This window comes from Molothrus aeneus, chromosome 3 (genome assembly GCF_037042795.1).
Source record: "Molothrus aeneus isolate 106 chromosome 3, BPBGC_Maene_1.0, whole genome shotgun sequence".
Taxonomy (NCBI): domain Eukaryota; kingdom Metazoa; phylum Chordata; class Aves; order Passeriformes; family Icteridae; genus Molothrus; species Molothrus aeneus.
Window position 1 is genome coordinate 41,518,982 of NC_089648.1, and position 16,635 is coordinate 41,535,616.

Consider the following 16,635-nt stretch of genomic DNA (forward strand, 5'->3'; position numbering starts at 1 on the left):
TGAGTGTGAAACAGATTCTCCACCTCTTCTCATCCCTCTCCAAAAATAAATAATATCTGCTGACTTTATTATCCAAAAGAATAAGCCCCTGAGTTGTAACAGCTCACACTGAAGGACACTGTGACAATGGCAAGAGAAGGGGAAGTACAGCACCCGAACACCTTGAAGCTATTTGCTGTCAAAGTGTGCACCGGGCCTCAGGTCAGCACATTTGGGGATTGATGGATAGGGAGTTTGCAAGAAGTGCTGGCCGTTTTTATAAAGCTGTAGTGTGTCATTAAAGAAAGACTTGCCAGCTTGCAGGCTCTCCACAGTTCTACAGGAAGTGTAGGAATAAAAGCATGGTAAGGAAACTGTGAGCTTTTACTAAGCCCTGTAGTTGTTACAGAACTGCTACAAGCTAGGTAAAGTTATTTAGTCTCCAGTGCCACCGCAGAAATCCTTATAAACCCTTTTGCATAACATCCATCAGCACTTTCCTAATGAGTAATTGGGCCTGTGAATGTATAAACTAATGCAGTTGTCTATGTACAATAAAATATTGCAGAATCCTGCTTCCAGACTACTGGGGCTGTGGTGGGTTTGTGTTTTTTGATTGTTTCAGGTTTTTTTTGTTGTTTGGTTGGTTCGCTTGTTTGCTAATAAACTCTAATAAACTCATATATGAAGCAAAACAAAACAAACAATGAACAAGTAAATCAACCCTGCAACATGTGTTCTATACTTGCCGTTGCATTGCAGACAGTTTCAGTGATGTGTGACTGCTGTGTGACCTGGTGCACACCACCTTCTGCAGACAGTCGATGTTACACTGATCCTGATGCTTGCTGCTAATGGTGTTACCTCAGTGAACTCCTCTGTGTGTAAACTTTAGCACAGCTGATTTGGCTAATGCTGAGTTTTCAGGTCAGGCTTTGGTGGGTGACATTCAACTTCATGAGGGGAAAAAGCCCAACAAACACAGAAGGGGAAAGCTCTTGTGTGTAAGCTGTGCTTGGAGCCATCGTATTGTAAGGAAGATGGGGGAGATGAGTGTGTAAACTCACAGGGTACCTGACCCATTTAGCATGTTTTCCCCATAGAACAGTGATGCTCTGTAGGATGCCTCTTCATATAAAATATATATTTGATGTACAATGAATTAAGCCTTTAAAAGAGACCAAGCGATTTACAGTCCTACGAGACTTGGACTTTGCAAGCAGCTTATAGGGAGGAGGGAAGAAAAGTTGTCATATTGTGGAAATGGTTATTATCTAAAAGCCTTTTTTTTCCTGGAAGAGGTTTACTTTCTACCATTGATGGAGTACCAATGGTCATTCAAAAGAACAGCTTTGTTGTTGTGTGTTATGGTAAGTAGTCTTTTGGAATGTCTTCTGGGTGAAGAAGTTGTAGGGGCTAAGAGAATGTCTTGGTCTGAGCTTTAAAAATAAACAAACACACACACAACTATCTCCCCAGACACCAAACCACAAACTACCCCAACCTAAATTTCATAACAATCTTGAGTGGTATTTCTTTTCATTGTGTAGTGTTTTAGTTTTATCAGAAATGTTTGATACAAGATTGATAACTATTTAAAGGACTGTTGTGCATGGACTGGTGCATTTGTAAGGCTGGCTTACTTCTCCTAAAGGTAAAGAGGAGTAATGGGTAATATTTCTTTTTTTGTGGGGATGATTTTTTTTAAGCTGTCATTGTTGCCTTTGTTTTTTATTTTGTCAAGAGGAAGCTTCTGCATACTGTGTGTTTGTTAGTCTCAACATTTTTCTGGCCCAGCTAAGAGGTTAATGCATTTGTTATTGATCTATTATTATAATATAGATATAATAGACTTTCAAGGAAAAAGGGAGAAGACACCCACACTGCAATTTGAATGTGAAAAAGATTAATGAAATTCTTATTCCTAACTGACATGTGTAAAATATGTGGGTAAGAGATGAGTTGGTTTAAAAAAAGAAAACCCCCTCAGAACTGTAAAGTTATATCATTACCTAATTTTGGCCTTTATTTTGCAGTGACCAGTGTAAAAGAAAATGCTGAGAAGTACATGGAGATTCTGGAGGATAAACTACATAGGTAAGGATGGTATCATGAAAACCTTTGAAATCTTAAAAATGCTTGTACATGCAGCATTGATATGCATAAAAGTGTTAGGAACTTGCATTAGAATAATACCAAAAATAGTTCAAAGTAGGAAATACTGTTTGTGTTAAGAGCTCTGTTCATGGCTGCATTCAGCAGCCTGGCAATGGGTGCAGGTAAAAGAAAGAATCACTGTGTTCTCCAGTGCAAAGGACTGCTCTGGAGCAGCAGTGGTCTAGCCTCAAGTGTTGGGGATATGACAGCTGGGTGAAAAATCACCCTTCTGCTCCAATGCAAAAACCAACACTGAGCAGGGCCAAAAGAATCTCTTAGCAGAGTTCTGGACATCTTTAGCAAATAATGACAGTCAATATAACAGTTTTGAAAAAATGCCAGTTTGGGGTATTGGAGAGAGCAAATACAAACCAAGACAACAGTAGAGATATTTTAAGAACTGAATCCTTATGCAGAATTTACATATTTTTATGCCTTTTTTTTTAAACAAACACTAACGTTTCTATTTCCTTCTCTTACTGTGTGAAGAGGGTTCTAGGTGACCCCTCTGACTTTAGGATTCTCCTTGAAATATGGTTAGCAAATATTACAGTGCTGTTGTAATGGAATCTTCTAGTGAGTGAACTTTGCCCTGAATGAGTATATTTGTATTTTAAAAGGCTTTCATAGGTTGTAATTGGAGTTTGTGTCTTAACAAAATGTAATCCACCAGATAAACACCACTTCCATTTCCATTACTAAGCAGGTATAATTAATAAATTGTTGCCCTTGCTATTTTTTGTACTATTGATAAAGATAAGGTTTTATATATTTTGCTCACTCATGCTTTTGAATATAGAAATATTTATTTTACTCAACTTGTAAATTTAAAAGATATTCCGATCTGAATGAAAAAATGATGGTGAAGATCAAGCTTTGTTTCTGTGTGCTGCTTAACCCTCTCTTAATAACAATTTTACTCCATATACCTCAGTCCATAAGTTTAAGACCAGTCTTAAGGACTTTGTGTGCTGTCTTTTTGAAAACCATACTCTTTATTAAAAATAAAGTATAGCAACATGTTTTGATGCTTCTAGAGTGTATGGATTTAATTGATAGGCTCCCAGAAGGATGTAAATTTCTCTTTAAGTGTTAAATACTTAGAGAAGCTGTATGTTTGTTTCTCCTTCCAGAGGTTTATCAGATAGAATTTGCAGGTCCCAGATGGTGAAGATTCAGACCTGAATCTTGTTTTCCAAGATGTGCAAATGGTATTAGTCTAAAAATAGTTCAAGTAATTAAGAGCTAAGAATTTGAATACTGATGGAAAGAGAAAATATTTAATGTTTTTATGAAAAAGAAGTTTCCAAGATACTATGTCTTGAAAAATATTTTATTTTTATGGTATTTTAATTTTAGGTGATTATATATATTTGGTTTTTTATAGGTTCTTTTTAGTATCTTTAGGTAGTTAGCTACACCTGCTTTACAGCTTGAGCAATAAAATAGAAAAGCAAGCAAGAGCCCAAGAGGCTTCCCTGAACCCTGCCCCTGCTTAGAGCAGTAACTTGAGAGAGTTTCTCTTTTTTGGTCTTCATATAAATGCTCAGATTACTCATTTATATATATCATAAGCTAAAGAAAGGGTCTCTAAGGAAAGTTTAAAGAGTAAGTTTTTAGATTACATTTTAGACAGAGATAGAATTTGCATCTGGCTTGTGGATGCACTTTTGTGGAGGCTCTTGAAACCAAAAGAGAATCAAGTCTGGGTAGCATGAATTCAAATAAACCTCTGAAGCTTTTCTCCAGAAACCTATAATTTTGCCAGGTAATGTTTCGAATAGAAACAGCCTAGATTGAGATCACTTCAATTTAAGATACAGCTTCAAAGTAAAGCAGAGCTCTTAGAAATTTCATTTTTGACCACTTTGTAACAGAAGGAAAAGGAAGTTAATGAAGAAATCTCTTGACAAAACAGGTTTAATGAAGATTCAAGTTTCAAAAAATCAATTTTGTCAGTTAATTTCCCTCCCCCCCTTCCCTTTTCTCTTTTATTTTCTTAAGAAAAATTTGGAATATATTCCTCTTGTCCGTTTGTTTTTTGGTTTTTTTTAATGGAGAGATGGGAGGGTAACCTAGCTCATATGCTGGAATACTTTTTGGGGAGGTGGGGGTTTTGGGTTTTTTTGTTTGTTGGTTGGTTGGTTGGTTTTTAAAACAAATGCAATACTTTTCACTGCGACCTAAAAGATGCATCCATTGTCAGGTAGCTTACTAGAATATGTTTCATTAGGAATGCTACTCTTTTGATAGCCTTGTATCTAAAGAAAAAAATGGTAAAACATACATTAGCAAAAAATAGAAATATGTTCAGTAGCTGATAGTTTCTCCCCAAAGAAGGCAAAGCACCCACTAAGTATACAGATTACTTGACACTCTTTTTTCCTGATTTAAAATGTAGGTTATATTCTGACAGGGGACTGACAGTCGTTGAAGACAGTATCCTCCAATAAAAGAATGAACAAATAGCATGTTTAATAAGCTGCTGGCTGTCTCTTTCCTAGTCACCAACATACATCAAGCCATTCTCCAAGTTTATACATTAAATAACTGGCTGCTCTCTTGAGAGTGTAAATACCATTGATTACCTTTTGTTAGGAAACAGGAGATGTGCAAAAGTGGTGAGAGTTAGAATAATAAAAGTGAGTTCAGCAGAGACCTTTGTGTGAATATCTGAAGTACAAGAAGTTTTGTGTTGGTAACTTCAGCTCATCACTTGAGCCATTTAGGAGGGATTGTACAGGAGAAGTTTACAGTAATTGCTCTAGCTCATTGAAATTCAGATGAGCATCTTCTCATGGGACCCTTGTTCTAGCACAGAAAGTGGGAGCTTTTTCATTTCACTTATTTCTACACCAAGTGAAGGCTTTGCTAGCACTTTATATCATTACCATGAATAAAGTGGACTTCAACCATCCAACTCTTTCAAAAACCACCAAGTTCTGCCATAAGTGAGCTTTAGTCATGTAAATGGGTGAGGGTCACAAACTGATCCTAGTCAAGAGTGCTGTAAATGCCATTAAAGATTTCATCTTGAGCTGTTAGTGCCTGTGTGTCATGTTACAGAAACTCTGATGCCTGCTATAGGGAAACTGCTGTGCTAAGGTTACTGAGTAAGTCTGTCCAAAAGGTTTTCCCTCTTATCTGTGGAGCAGCACAGGCATGCTTGGAAGTGCCAGATGGTCTGTGGTAATTTTGTGTAACCTATGACCCCCCTCAGTTGTGCTGAGGGCTGTTGCAGCTGCTGGTAGTATCTTAGCAGTGCACAGATAGGACTGAAATGTCATCTTTGCCTGCCTGCCCCCAGGACTGTGTGTTTTCTACTGTGCTTCCAAGAGACTTCACAGCCCCATCCCTCGCTGGATAATGATCTGATCTTATTTTGCTTACCAACAGTTCTGCTGCTGGAGTGTTAAAATGCAGGTTAGACAAAATATTAGATCCTTCTAGTGACTAATTTAGTTCCTTTCTTCTTCCCAGCTGGTCTAAGTCATACACAGCTGTGAGAACATTAGCTCCAAAATTCTGAGAAGCAGACACTTTATATGTGGTGATGCATTCCTTTATATCTCTTGGCCCACATGGTGATGACTTCTAAATCCCTTATCATAGCTGCCTCAGGCTGGAAACAATTTTTTTGTGCCAGCTGATGTAAAGATGACATTTCTTGAGCTGAGGGAATTTAATGTGATTGTACTGTTCTCCAGACCTCAAAAGATTATGCTGTGACTTCCATTCATCACAAAACCAGGGCTTTTAAGGGCTTTTCCTAATTCCCAGATAGGAATCATGAAATTATTTTTGGGGAATAATATTATTCAAGAATAACTGATGACAATTACACAAAGGTGTTTTATTGAGCTATTTTCTGTGCTATCCTGCAAGAAAGGGAAAATGCATAAATATAACAAGATGCAATACTGCAGTGACTGTACTTTGCCATTGTTGAATGATACAGCACCAGGTAAGTTTGCAAATGTATGCAAAACCTTTCTTCTTTAACTGACTCTCTTCTGCTGTTTGTCTTGGGTTCATTTTCTGTTCAATAATGTTGGTTTTCATTTTAATGGTGCCTTAATTTTTACTCATGGATACACAGTAGGGAAAATGTCGTGGAGTCTTACTCTGATGTAAATTGTGCTCATCTGCATGGCTCCTCATTCACTGAGGTGTTAAGATAGTTGGTGTGATAAAGGCACCTTGCATTTAGTGAAGCAGCAGAAATCAAGCTCAAGGTCTGTTTTACCTGATTTCATGTGTGGTTTTTCTTTTAGGAGTTTCAATCAAATGTCACTTGCCTAATTCAGAACAAATGTGGCTGCAGCCTGGTTGCTCAGACTGCTAAGGGCATGCACATTTTCTCTATCAGAAACAAGGGTTTCTCATGCAGGCAGTGCTTTTAATGCACTTGAGGATGTCATCTTCACTGAGATCTTGCCCCTTCAGGCGAGACATAAGATCTTCTGAGGGTCCCATGCCATAAGAGGACAGGTCAGGATTAAATGCCACCATGTCACCTTCCAGTTTACATGAAAATGAACAGTCTTAGAAGTTACTGTCTTTCCTTACTATTCACTGTTAGCTTACATACCACATGCCTCACATCTCCTTTATAAAATACTAAGTTTCAGGAATGGTTTTGGGAGCAGAGCTGGGTATGAATGCTCTGAATAGCGCAGCACACTAAAAGGACAGTGTTTCACACTGCTGATGGTCTTAAAGGTAGTCTCACATCAAAAGGACTGTGTATCCTTGCAGATTTGTAGCTCTCTTTCTCTGTTGTTCCTGTATGTATGGAATATTTTGTGGTTTAATTTAACATTGATTATATAGGGGTAGTTTTCCCACCCGTGTTGTTTGCTTATGACTTCAGGCTGTTGTTTATGAGAAGTCCTTTTCTTCATGAAAAAATGCCCTTGGATGGCAGTGGAATCACTTGTGTTGCCTTCTGTTACAACAAAGGACTGCAGGACTAGGCTCGGTGTGATTAACTTAAGTACTGAAAATTTGGAACATGTTTAGAAATTGATGCTGCATGAAGTGAATATGTACATAACTTGCCAGATCCATAAATTTGGAAGAAATCTTTGCACTCTCCAGTGACATTTGAAGGTATTCTGCCTAATTGTGGTTTGCTGTTCTTTAGAGTAAAACAGTTTTCTCTCGACCATACTGTGTAGTTTTATCATACTGGTGAATACACAAAAAGCCTTCAACCACTACCAAATAATTTCTCATGTTTCAGTAATGTGAAGAACACATTGCAGTGTCACCAAACCCTCATGGGAACAATCAAACACTTTACTTTGGACAATCCCTTCTCCTTGTTGTGAACAATATAGCTGCTTTGTTTCAGTTACCTTATTTTTCTGTCTACATAATAGAGGCTGTCATGAAAACAGGGCTATTGTTTCTCAAAGGCTCATGTTTTCCTGGTATTTTTTCCAGCCTGAAAACATCAGCTCTTGTTATACTATTTACTTTGCTGGGGAAATGTTATGATATTACAAATCAAAGGATTATGACTTTCAGCCATGTAACTGGTGACAAGAACATAGGAACTTGTGAATAAAAGTAACATTTTAAAGGTGTTTCTATAGGGGAGGGGAAATTTGGCAAGATCCCACTGATTTCTTGGTACTATTGTAGTGAGGGAAGTTTACTTCCCCAAAATACTCACAAATAAAAGGAGCTGTGAATATTGAAAAGCAAATTGCTGTGTTAGTTAATAATTTACAGGTGATTTTTTGGTTGCTATATTGGCCCAGTCTTATTTGGGAGATACGTCCTCTTTTTTTAATAGTTTAGGAAAGTTTCACAGTGGTGAATCCAATTAATAAAGAAGAAAAATTTAAGTATTCTTTCTTGTTCTATTTTCCCATCTGCTTTAAGCATTGTGCTCTTTCTTTTTTGCTGTTCTTTAATTGCTCTGTCTTGATGTTAGCAGTCTTAGAAAGGGGACTTTCTGATTCTCCCCCTGCTCTTCCCTTTATTATGGGTCCTCTGTCTTCCTTCCTTGGACTTGTCTCATTTCCACTTTGTGCATTTTATTCTTACCTTATTTTATTTCCAACTTTATCCCTTAGGACACCTATTTTTGCCTATCTCTTTTGTGTTTCATGGAGCAGGGGGAAGTTGGATAGTAGGAATATAATAAAGCACTTTCTTCACAGAAACCCTGTTTTCACCTTCAAAACACATTCAATTACTTTTCAATCTGTCTTATTCTACATGACCACAGTGCAGGTTCTCACCAAATATCCTTATTCTCTTCACAATCACTTGCAATATGTTTGAAATGTTTGCAGTTTCCTGACAAAGTATAGGATCTTGGCAGCTCTTAGTAAATTTAAATAATGTCAGAAGAAATTTGATGGTATTGCTTCACAGAAGTGGATTAGCCTAGATTAACTAGGTCTTGAGGGAAGGGGGGAATCTTCACTATGCCTTTCATTTCTGCTTGTGGAAAGAGTAGCTAATGCCCACAGGGCATGGAAAAGGAAATCGTCGCTATAGAAGTGCAGCAGATAAGAGTTTCTAATCATGTTTCTGCAGCATAATGTGTGTTTTATCATCAGTGTTATCTGGTGCCATGTGCTAGTGGAGATCCTTTGATAAACTTATGTCTGTGCCAGGATGGAACTCTGTTCCCAGCCTTGAACTTGTCTCTCCGCCCTGGCAGAACTAATACCTATCTGCAGATGAAATGCATGTTGCCCAAGCACTAAAAATGGAGGGCAAAGAATGCAATCTGCTTCCTGCACCAAGTGAGAAAAGATATTTAAAAAAAACAAACAAACAAAGCAAAAACCAAAGTGAAAAACACCCCCACTACCATTTCTGTCTATGGCAACTGCAAGATAGGAGAGAATTGCATTGATGGAACCCACCATGCCTTTTGTGTCAGTAGCAGGAATCTTCTGAATTTGCAGTCATAAAATTAATTTTTTGCTACAAAAGGAGGAGAATGTTGTTTTACATACTAAGGAATCATCTGCTGGTTTAAGGTATGGAAGGAGATTTTTGCAGAAAGGAGGGATGAAGTAGGTAGGCTTTTGGACCCCACAGTACTCTGGGGGAAGAGGACATAACACAAAACTTACCTTTTCACTTCAAGTCCTAGTAGACAATTATTACTGCACCAATGCATATGTGCTACATATAACATTTTTTAAAGACTTGCTTCTATATGAGATGATAAGAAGTGAAGAAGGGCACAAGAATTAAGAACTCAGAAATGTTATTGTTCTTTTTTTTTTGTATTTTGCCTGTTCAGAGATGCTGGGTCACAAATACTGATTTTTAATTGGATGGTGGGGGAACTGTGGCACGTGACCATACTGTTTGATAAGAAATAGCAGAAACCTCTGTTCTTTTTAGCTATTCTCAGCATTGAAACTAGATCCTTTTAGGAAAAAAAAAAAAAAAGAAAAGGTCAGATTTGAGGCCAGTTTCCAGTGCCTCAGAGCTTTAGAAAAAGCAAAGCACATGGTTGAACAGCCTTTACTAACTCCCTGTCCATATTAATTCAGCTTTCATCCAGGGCTTTTTCCAAGTTACTGAATTAACATCAGTAGTTAGTGTGCAGCATTGTCAAAGACAAGGTGACAGGGGATTTTGCTGCTTATTCATGGAAAATCTTGCCCTTCTTTCCTCTAGGCTCTTTGTCTTCCATTCATTTTATTCTTAGCATAGCAAAAATTGTCAGAGGGCAAGGCATCTCCCCTTCTAAAAACAGAAAGTATTGCCCTTGCTTGAAAAGGAAATATGATGACAGTTCACAGCCTCTCAAGCTGGTTCGCAATTGTGCATTTTGTTAGGATTTTGTTTTATTCTGTATGCTCTTTTCCTATGCTGCATTGTTCTGGTGCTGGTCAGTGGTGCCTGCAGAGCTGCAGTTCACCACTTTGCTGAAATTCATTAGTGTCACAGTCTCTTAGTTTAACCCCAGGCAGCAGCCAAGCCCTGCCCAGCCCCTCGCTCACTCCCCCAGCAGCAGGATCAGGGAGAGAACAGGAAAGGTGGAAGTGAGAAAACCCATAGGTTGAGATAAAGACAGTTTAATGGGGAAAGTGAAGGCCACACCCACAAATAAAGCAAAACAAGGAATTAATTCACCATTTCCCATGGGCAGGCAGGTGTTCAGCCATTCCCAGCAGAGCAGGGCCCCTTCACACAGAGCAGTTACTAGGGAAGGGAAATGCCACCAATCCAAACATGCCCCACTTCCTCCTTCTTCCCCCACTTACATATACAGCATGATGTTATGTGGTCTGGAATATTCCGTTTGACAGCCTGGGTCACTTGCCCCAGCTGTGTCTTCTCCCACCTTCCCTGCACCCCTAACTTCCTTGCCAGTGTGGCAGTACCACAAGCAGAAAAGGGCTTGGCTCTGTGTAAGCCTTGCTCAGCAATAACAAAAACATCTCTGTATCATCAACCCTGTGTTCAGCACAAACCCAAAACACAGCCCCATACCAGCCACTGTGAAGGAAATTAGCTCAGCTAAAACCAGCACACACAGTAGTTCTCTCTGCTGCAAACTCTTGCCTCATTAAGAGTAAGTAATTCTGTATCATTTTGCTGCTTTGGTGTGCTGAGATTTCCCTGTGTTGGAGCAAAAGTAAATGGTTTTGTATCTTTTTCCCTAATCTCTTGTGCTCTTCTTGCTTGAATTATATGAATTTTATGAAGAGTTTAAAATCCATATTAATAATTTTTTTGTTTGTTAATTAGTGATATTTTCAATGTGAGGAGGATCCCATTTTATGAGTGGTGAATGTCTACCATGACTGACAGCAATCAGAGATCCTTCCTCTTCCCCAAGAGTAGGTTCTTTGACCTGGAAGCCTATACAATTTCTCTTGAAGATACTGATCCTAATGTATGTTTGCATTAATGAAGGGAAGATTGATAAAATGAGCTTTGGTGGTTTGTTTTTAATATTTTTCCATTTCCTATGCAAAAATGCTCTGACTATGACATAACATTTTTTATAACAGCTCCACTGTGCTTCACAAAGATTGTTCAGCCACTGACCTCATCCTAAAATTTTCAGATGTAGTTTAAAAATAAGATCCAAGATCAACAATGTGAGGATGTATTTGCAGTGTGCTGTGGCTGTTGAGGAGTTAAATTTGGGCACTCTGTCAACCTAAAGGACAGTGATTTCATCATTCCTTTCAAATAACAAGGAAAACATGCAGCAGAATGTAGTAGTGTTAGGTGAGAGGCAGTCTGAAAACTAGGGACCGAGTTTGAGAAATTGATTAAAAATATCCCTTTACACAGAGGACTATCTCCAGTAATTTTATGGGATTTTTCTCAGTCTTGATGAGAAAAATAACTGTAAACTCTTCAAAGTGCTTCTCTTTGCCCTTCAGCATCACCTGTGCCTTGCCCAGCTCTGCCCTGCTGTTGACTTCTCTGTGAGCTGATTTCATGCAAACCTCAACCCATCTTAGCTGTGAAGATATGACTGTGAGGGGAGGGAGGGATAGCAAAGCTGTTTGTCACCTCTGGGTCTGTGGCATTAAGCTTTGGCTCTCTTACCAGGTGCTCTTGGTGGCTGCATGTAAGTGCATACATGTAGTGAAAAACAGCTGCTCCCTTCGGAACTTGGCAAGAGAAGTGTTGGGAGGTGGATGTATCTTTTCCTACTGCTAGTGTTTTCCATGCATCCCTGAAGACAAGATTTGAAACCAGTTTGTGCAATTACAGAGGCTTTGTCATCTGAGTGGGATTGTCATCAATGGTAGTCATGGGTGTAGAGCAGTCAAGGAAGATGAGGATGGATACCTGACACCATCTGCCTGCTGTCCAGCAGTGCTGCTAAATCCTCCTCTTCTGTCTTTGGATGATACTTTGCACAAAGCCCTGGCTGGCCAGTTAGATAGAAACAATGATAATTAAACCAGCAGAAAATAAAGCATTGCCATCTGCATAGGAGGAGTATGAAGACATAGGATAACTCTATTTTGCATGCAGCTGGGACAGTCTTTCCTACTAGCATTTGGAAGTTTTCATTAGTTAATGTACTTGCTACTGGGAGTGTACTGTGCTAGTCTGGGGAGACAACACACAGCCCAGCAATTCTGAGTGTTCTGTCAGCAGCAGTGCAGGGTTTTTGTACCCAGCAGGGTCCAGCCAGGGAGGATCTGCAGACCTTGCCCTTTCTCTCTTGCTCCTTTTGATCCAGAACAGGATTTGGCTCCTGAACCTGTATGACTCTGCAACTACAGCAGGTCATATGGTGCCCTTGGATGTTTCAGAGGAACTCCGTAAGCATGTGGCTGTCGACACCGGGATTTGGCCAACACTCTCTTTTTTCCAGGTGTGTCTTCCTGGTTACAAAAGCTGAATTTCAAGGTACATTCCTACATGATGACAATATATCACCTCTCCCAATTGTATCTCTTCTAAAAGGTTATTTCTTTGCCCTGTTTTTTGATCATTATGTATGCTTAATTCCTGTTTGGTCAGTGGTACACAGGATGATTCACATCCCCAAATTCCCTTGACAATGAAAGTCTAAATCTCTCATGCTTTCAGAGAGAGAAGTATATTTTAAACTGTTTTATATCAGAGAACAGAGGTGAATAAAAATGATAGGAGAATTGTGAATTCTTTCTCTGTGCTTCTTTGCACTGCGGTCAGAGAATGTAATAAGCAATAAAAGATGAGGCTCATTATTCTAATTGCTTTGAAATAAGAACACATTCTTTGCTTGGTATAAATAGCCATTGCTGCTATTGCAACAGTGTGGATTTGTGGCAGCTGAGAATGTGGCCTCAGTGCAAACACTGTGCTTTCTTCCTGTGGCATACTTTTAGAAACAAATGTATTCTCTTGGATTAGAACTGGTTGTGACTTGAATGACTTCCGTTTTAGAGGAGGTCATTAGAAGTCAGATGCTTTGTGGGATTCAAACTCAAGAAATTGTTGAGGGCTTTGTAGGAGGTGAGCTGAACAGAGCTTAGATGGATATGTAGATACTGAGATGCATGTTTTTCAAAACTGGGGCCTAATTCATGCCTCTCCTTTAAATCTAATTTGGGATCAAATACTAAATAGAAAAAAAAGATCTCATTCCAGAAATTCCTATCCAGCCAAAATTAATGACATTTTGGGGCTTTGCTGTTATTGCAAGAGCCAAAGGCAAGCAGGATATAGACTGAATTATCAGAGTTACTACCAAACTCAAGGGTGTTTTACCAGATTATGAATAAGGTGGATGATAAACTAGGGTTGAGAAGCTGACCTCATGTGAACTGCTGAATAAGAAGAATTCCCTGGTAGCTTTCTCCTCATCTATCAAAGTTAAGTTTTATAGTCTTAGAATAGATTATTTGTAATAGATGTTTCAGTGGAGGTAAAGGCAGAGGACCATTTCTTTTCTTAAAGAGAAATAAGTAGCCCTGAAAGCAGGTAGTAAATTTTTTACATTATAGATTGGGTAATATAGTAAAAATAAACTGCAAAGTAAATATAGGGACTCAATTGAATTATAAATGCTCTCCACAAGATGCCTTCCTTCTTCCCTTGTAAATGACTGAATTTTCTGCATTCAGCGTGGTGGTCCCATTCCTGCATCCACCCTGTGTTAAGAATCAAAGTGAAAACCATCAGCTGCAGCAGTCTATCATTTTGTGTTTCCAGTGGAGATAATTAAAGTATAACACAGTGACATTGAATATTGGTAAAAAGATGACAGCCTGTGATTAAAGTTCTGCACCAGGTAAAATAAATGACTGGAGAATTGAAGAAAAAATGACAGAAGTATTGTTTGATATTGTGTGGTATCTTGTTTTTTAATAAGACTAATCAAATGTCTATTGATGGTTTTAAGCACTAGATGTATTGTTTTTAACAGGCCTTTTGGGAAGGAAAAACCAGACACATAGTATGTACATTTCACATAAAATACAAGGTGGTGGTTCTGTCCTGAAGTTGCTGTATCAGGATAGGGTTTTTTTAGAAAATATGTCAATTCTTAGCAGACTGGTGTTAGATTTCAGTGTTAATCTTTCAGTATTCTCGATGCAGTGGTTTTACTGAGTGGAAAAATTGTGGATAATGAGTGTAGTTGATAAGCCTAATTTTTTAAAACACATTTGTTAAAAAACATTGGCAGATATTTATTATCCTTTTATTTTTTTGTTTACTGAGATTACTGTGGGGGCCATGTATTTTTACATTAATATTATTTCTTATTTGTTGCTATTAGCTTCTTTCTATGAAAAATTCTGCATGGAAAGGAATTTTTAAAGCAATATGAACTTCAAGGCAGTTGAAGTTTATAGCTTTTGTGAGGTCTGAGAAAATTCCTTAGAAATCTTAGAATCCATCGTAATAGTATACTTACCCTTTTTCCTTAATTATGCAATTTATAGAATTGGTGGTATAGCCTCATTATGAATATATACAAAATGTCTTTGTCTAAAGACACTACCTGGAGCTACCCCAAGTAATAGAGTGGCAGTGTTACCTTCTGGGTAACAGGACAGAGGGAGGGAGAAAATAGAGGCAGTGAAGAACAGGGTTAAGTTTTTTAACTGAAAGGAATATAAAGACCTGTTGTCCCTGCTCCCAGACCCACAGAAATGCAGTGTTCCTGGAGTGGAAGTTCAGATATGGGCAAGCAGAGATGTGAAAGAAGCAGGGAGCATGCCACAGAGGCAGCAGCTCTCTGAAGAAGGCTGTGCAGTGTTTGAGTGGTTGCCTTCCAGCATGGCATTTTTCCTTCCAACACAGTGTTCCATTTCTGTTCCATTCTCTAAGTGTTTTTTGTACTCAGCATGGGGTGTCTCCAGTGTTAAATATCTCAGATGAGAAGGTGTCTGAATGTATTTGGGGTTCTCCACCAGGACTCATCTGGTATTTGTGAACAAGGCGGGAATTGAACTGTTGCTCTTCTTTTTTGCTCACCAAGCCAAAGTGAGAGCTCCTAATCCCAACACAATTTAAGACTGTGGTGGGTGTTCCATAGCAGTATTGTAGAAGTCAGATCACTCAACAAGGACACAGGATATCTGGCTCCAGGTACTCTGTCTACTGCGCATCCAGATTTGCTCTGTCTTGAGGAGATGTGTGTGCCATAGCCACCCCATTAAGGGCTGGTTTGGAGGCTCTGCTCACCTTTTCCCTCAAATCTGTCCCTGCATATTTACTTGGCTCTGGGGATGCTGTAGAAAGCAGAGCCACTGCCAACACCCATTCTTGAGCTGCATGAAAGTGATGTCCACACCTCAGTGCTGCACTGTCATGTCCTGTCTGGGTGCACTGGATGTCTTTTGGATAGGACTGATGTGCACAGAACCTGATTGTGGCTATAAAGTGTAGATACTAGAAATGTCAGCCCCGAGCAAATTTTCAGGTATTGAAGATGTAAAAGTCTGAAAGTTAGGTAGGGATTGTGAGGATTGCTTTCTTGGGCTTCTGTGGTTCTGATCCAGAATATTCTCTAGTAGGTGAAACATCACATTTAAAGAGGGAGAGCTAATTGCTGGTTTGTAGATATTATTTTATTTTTTATAAAGGAGAGGGCAAGGTTGGAGAAGCAAGTTGCTGTTGCTTGTGCCAGGGAAAAGTACTACCAGCTTCAAACTTTGCCTGGGAGTTTTAGCTAGTCTCCAAGGTAGAGAAGGTTGTTATCTGACAAGGGAATATATGGAGTCTCCTTCTGGGAGTGAGTCTTGTTTTCACATGGAAAAATGTGACAGTAGTGCTGAGCAGCAAGCAAGTGTTATCAGTGAGCTTTAAAATAAGGGAGTAGAAATGATGTCTCCCACACTGGGAGACAACCACATGATTGGAACCATATGAAGTTATTTCATGAGATTTTTGGCTCCTGAGGAGAATGGGGAAGAGAGACACAATGCAAGGAATTGAATTGTGAAATTCAGGTTATGTTGAAGGCGTTTATAGGATTAGGGAGACTTGCAAGAAGGGGAGAATAAAAGAGTTTTGATTTCAGATGTTTAGGGAAGGTGACTTTCTAGTGTGCAGGCCAAGGGGAAACAAAAGTTTTAGTCCACATTTTCTTTGTAGTTGCTCCCTTATCAGTCTGCTGTTGCACACCAGTCAGGTGGGGAAAACAGGATTATGTGCCTCCTTCCCCCTGGAGCCTCATGTGAGTCACTGATTGGCACATTGTAGTCCTTGGTTTGTTCCACAGGTTGGCTGTCGGCATCTTAAAATGTAACAGCCAAGGTTAAAGAACAAGAACTGATCAGGCTGGAAACTTCTTTTTAATTTTTTTTAATGAAAAAGAGAAGTAAAGCTGGAATGGATTCTTAAATCTAGGAATTATATAGAGAAATATATTTAAGAATATCTAAGCGATATTCTTAAATATAAGAAGTGTTATTAATGCATGACTGTGAATTAATATGATGAATCAAATAAAAAGGCGAGGCTCTACTAAGAGTGAAACAATAACATGGCTTTTTATCCTCAAAGTATCATTAGAAGATTCTTCCTTTTGCTTGCCTCCTTTGT

The 16,635-nt window shown here is 38.8% G+C and overlaps 1 protein-coding gene across 1 annotated transcript in view; it reads left to right on the top strand.

The window, feature by feature from the left end:
* The window catches only part of DISC1 (DISC1 scaffold protein), a 190,739-nt gene that overhangs the window by 145,162 nt on the left and 28,942 nt on the right, over positions 1–16,635 (top strand). The window contains exon 10 of the mRNA XM_066546761.1: positions 2,016–2,076. Within this exon, the coding sequence (XP_066402858.1) occupies positions 2,016–2,076 (61 nt within the window). The remainder of the gene's footprint in view (positions 1–2,015; positions 2,077–16,635) is intronic.